Below are 3,977 nucleotides of genomic sequence, written 5' to 3'. Positions count from 1 at the left end.
GTTTCTTTGTGACTTAGGTTCACAAATAAAACTGATGACTCTAGCTAAGAGCATATGTGTGGAGAGTGTTGTCAAAATTTAACCACTTAAATTTTAAAGACTTGGTCATACATTGCTGCATGGATTTGTCACCAGCAATGACATAGAAACATAACGGCCTAAATAGGACTTGTCATAAATATGTGCCTTTCCCACACAAGTAATACAGAACACACTGAAAGATTGTGAACAATTTCTGTGTGTACTGTCTTGCTCATAGGGTATTGAAAATGTGTTCTGGTACTTGCATTTCAGTCCAAGTTCAGTATTGCCATTTTATTTAGCATAGTTCAGTTGCCATTGTAGACGTGGCATGGTTACTCACAATTTTGTATGATTTGGTATGGAGTTGGATACTACCCGGCAAATCTTGTCTTGAAAGGCGTCTTCTGAATTCATTAGTGGTAAAATAATATATAACTGGGTCAAGGCAGGAATTCAGACTTGCCAGACACAGGGCCACAGAATGAAATATTAGAATCACTCTCCTGGCTAAGCAGCTCTGAATTTCATTGGACTTAACCAGGAAATCTAAAGGAAAGCTGAAGTGATAAGGTGCAAAGCAAATTAGAAATACCCCTGCACAGGTCAGAATCATCTTCAAGGCTTTCTTTTTCTCTCCAAGATGTTGAGAAATGGGATATCTATTTCGCAATGATAAAGCTGTCTTCCAGGTACAGTATAGGATAATCATAAGAGGAGTTACAAAGCCAACCACCTCTCCAATAGTTATCATGGCAACAGATTGGGCCAGATTGACATTCCTGGTAGGAAGATCCACAAAACATTTGGTTCTGTTGCCTGGAGTATCATCATTGGTTCTGAGGAGAGGAAAGAGTAGGCAGGCAAGGCAGATGATCAACCATCCGACAATGCTGATATATAAGTCATATTTCTGCTTGCAGTCATTGAAATGAAAGGGGTACATGAGAAACCAAAATCTTCGCACACTGATACAGACCAAGAAGTAGATGCTGGCATACATATTAACATATTTCAGGTAGAAACAAAACATACAGAGGCCAGGACCAAATGGCCAGTCATGGTTCAAGTAGTAAAATATCCTCAGTGGCAGAGAGAGAATTTGTAATAAGTCAGCAATGGCTAAATTTATCATAAATACCACAGCTCTTTTGGTTTCTTTCATATAGCCATAAAATACCCACAAGGCTAATATGTTCCCTATGAGACCTGGCACAAGAATAACAGTGTATGTCACTGCATAAATGAAGTACCGGAAATCTGTATTGTCTCCATCTGTCTTGTTACATGTATAATTATCAATCATGATCATTTCTAGAGAAACTGTCAGTGCTTACCATTCATTCAAAATCGAAATCCACAAGTACTTGCTGTACTTTCCACAACAGGACTGGTCAATAGTTCAGAAAGGCAGAGTATAAAACAACCTTTTGCCACAATTGTTTGCCCTTATGTATGATTTGGGAACTTGGGAAAAACTGATTGTATGTTTGTCTTAGATTTGTCTACATAACTATACAAAGCTAGTGCGCAAGCACACATGAGAAGATGATAAAGCTTTCTCCACTTGTTTATTGTGTGGTAAGCCTTTTCAGGACATCATGGAAGTTGCGTGTCTCTCATTGGATTCTGAACTATGTCAAATTTCCATATGATAGTCATCAATTTGCAGGTGTTTGGAAGGAAATTTCATGTTCTTTATTTTTTTTTTGTGTCTGGCTCCCACAGAAGAAAGGTTTTCTTCACTGTAGATTGGATCTGGCACTATTCCATGATGACTTAATTTCATGGGTCTTTTTCTGAGACTTATTCATATCTGTATTAAAACTGAAGAAAAGAGGGGGGGGGAAGACAAACCTGCAGGTAAAAGAAAATAAGTCCATTATATCTGGCATTTGTTAAATGAGAAAAACTTGTGTTTAATGACCATGTCACATCCAGAAGACAGTATTTCACAAAAATTCTCCCCATCCTCTAGCTCTTTACTCTCCTTTTTCCATGACATTTCTTGAGCCTCACTGGATGGGTGATACAGATATCTTGTATAGAGCTAAGAAGTCACAATCACTTATTTTTAGCATTTTTGTCAGTCTGCATTAATTACTTCCCACTGCCAAAAGAAGCTTTCTGACCAATATTGAGAACAGCACAGATCTGTGAGTACAAATAAAAATTTAGAAGATATTTTGACAACATGAGCATGTTTTAGCAAAAGAGCAGAGCAGATTCCCCTCTAGGGTTGATGGTCTTTCTATCCATAGACTTTTGGTAAGGTTTACAGTGTCAGTCATGAATTTCCTCCTATGGAACAGAAGATAACATAAAGTTGTGAGGGAGAAGGTGGGATGAATTTGTGTTTAGACATGTTCGGAACCCATTGTATATTGGTAAAATGAGAAATAAAGGCTATGTGTAAAAATACATTAGTTTAAATAGAATTTTAATGTAAGTGAAGATTAATATGCTACAGGTTCTATAACAGTTATAGAACAATCCTTTTACAGGGTTACCTAAGACCATCAGAAACAGATATTTCCATTACAAATTATAATAGTAGCAAAATTACAGTTATAAAGTAGCAACAAAAATACTTTTATGGTCCGGGTTGACCACAACATGAAGAACTGTATTAAAGGGTCACAGGATTAGGAAAGCTGAGAACCACTGTTCTATAAAGTGCAGAAAAGTAAAACTAGAAGGAACTTGAAAAATAATCTAGCATTTTGTTACTAAAATTGTCTAAGCCAACAAATTGGGAGCCTGTTAGAAATTCAGAAGAATGTCAGCCCCTCCCTCAGGACCTGCATTTTAACAATTACACTCAGTTGAGTCTTTGGAAACTCTGATCTCCACCTCTGTTTCACAAACTTAACAGATCTTCAGACCCATGTGCGGAAGTCTTTTTCTTTAAAACAACAAAATTAATACAGCTTTCCAGGTGTTTCCTTCAGAGATTTTGATTAAACATGTTTTAGGTAAGGGCAGAAATTTCTATTTTAAAAAAGCTTTCCATATGATTCTGATATAGTCAGCATTACATTTGTCCGTGAAGCATCACTTAGGGGCCAGTGATTTGATTCAAATCCTTCCCAGATGTGAAAATAAGTGGGCAACCAGCCTCTCTTTAAATATTTCCATTTTCATGGGCCATTTAGTCACCTCTTAATTATCCAAGACAAGAGAGCAGAGCACCAGAACAGAGAATCAAATCCCCCAAAGGCTGACTCAGCTGGGTCCATGACCCTTCATCTGAGGTAAACAAATTTTAGCTTAGGGACTTGGATAGTTGCCTCAAGGCTGTTGAAATCTAGAAGGATTTAACTGACTTTAAAAATACGTGGAAAGAATAAAAATGAAAAGAGAATTATGAAACATCCTGCATTGGATTATCAACTCCATGTGATTTGAAGTGTGCATGATTCAGTCCTTGAAGGAATTATTGTTGTTTTGCCTGGTAAGTAAATTGCTTGGTAAGGAAAATACCATGTTTTGTCTAAAAATGTGGATATCACTTTATATAAAAAGCATTCAACTTGAAGATGTTAAATATTTGAAATTTCTCAAATAAGTAAGATGTAGGAACTTAATATTGATATATTAATGTAAAGAATAACATTGATATTAAAAGAGATAAAAACAAACTGACCAGCTCTGAAAATAAATGGTATCTTCTCTCATGTGGTGATTTTGTTTAGGTGACAGAAAAATATAAATAGCAGGTAAAAATATATGAAGAGGTACAAATATCACTAATCACCAGAAAAAATGCAAATGATAAATTACTATGAAATATCACTCACACCACTATAAAGAGCTTTTACAAAAATTCAAAAGATGGCATGTAGTAATGAAGATATAGAGAAAAGAGCGATTTTTTTTCCTGCCTCATTGGGGGGAGTATAAATTGATCTCACATTGCAAAAAGAGGATTGCTGGTTCTAAAAAATTAAAACTAG

The 3,977-nt window shown here is 36.0% G+C and overlaps 1 protein-coding gene across 1 annotated transcript; it reads right to left on the bottom strand.

Annotated features, from left to right (window-relative positions):
- Positions 1 to 319: 319 nt before the first annotated feature.
- Positions 320 to 1,386, bottom strand: Gpr174 (G protein-coupled receptor 174). Its single transcript, XM_055591932.1, has one exon. It carries the CDS (start codon positions 1,331 to 1,333, stop codon positions 320 to 322), a length of 1,014 nt encoding a protein of 337 aa, XP_055447907.1. The 5' UTR covers positions 1,334 to 1,386.
- Between the last annotated feature and the right edge of the window lie 2,591 nt (positions 1,387 to 3,977).

The sequence above is a fragment of the Psammomys obesus genome, unplaced genomic scaffold (genome assembly GCF_907164565.1).
Source record: "Psammomys obesus unplaced genomic scaffold, mPsaObe1.curated_primary_1811, whole genome shotgun sequence".
NCBI lineage: Eukaryota > Metazoa > Chordata > Mammalia > Rodentia > Muridae > Psammomys > Psammomys obesus.
The sequence above is the reverse complement of the archived record's forward strand: the minus strand, read 5'-3'. Positions and strand labels throughout refer to the sequence as shown.

Excerpts from the sequence above, each read along its gene's own strand:
- Gpr174 (XM_055591932.1), bottom strand. The coding sequence starts at position 1,333 with ATGATCATGATTGATAATTATACATGTAACAAGACAGATGGAGACAAT.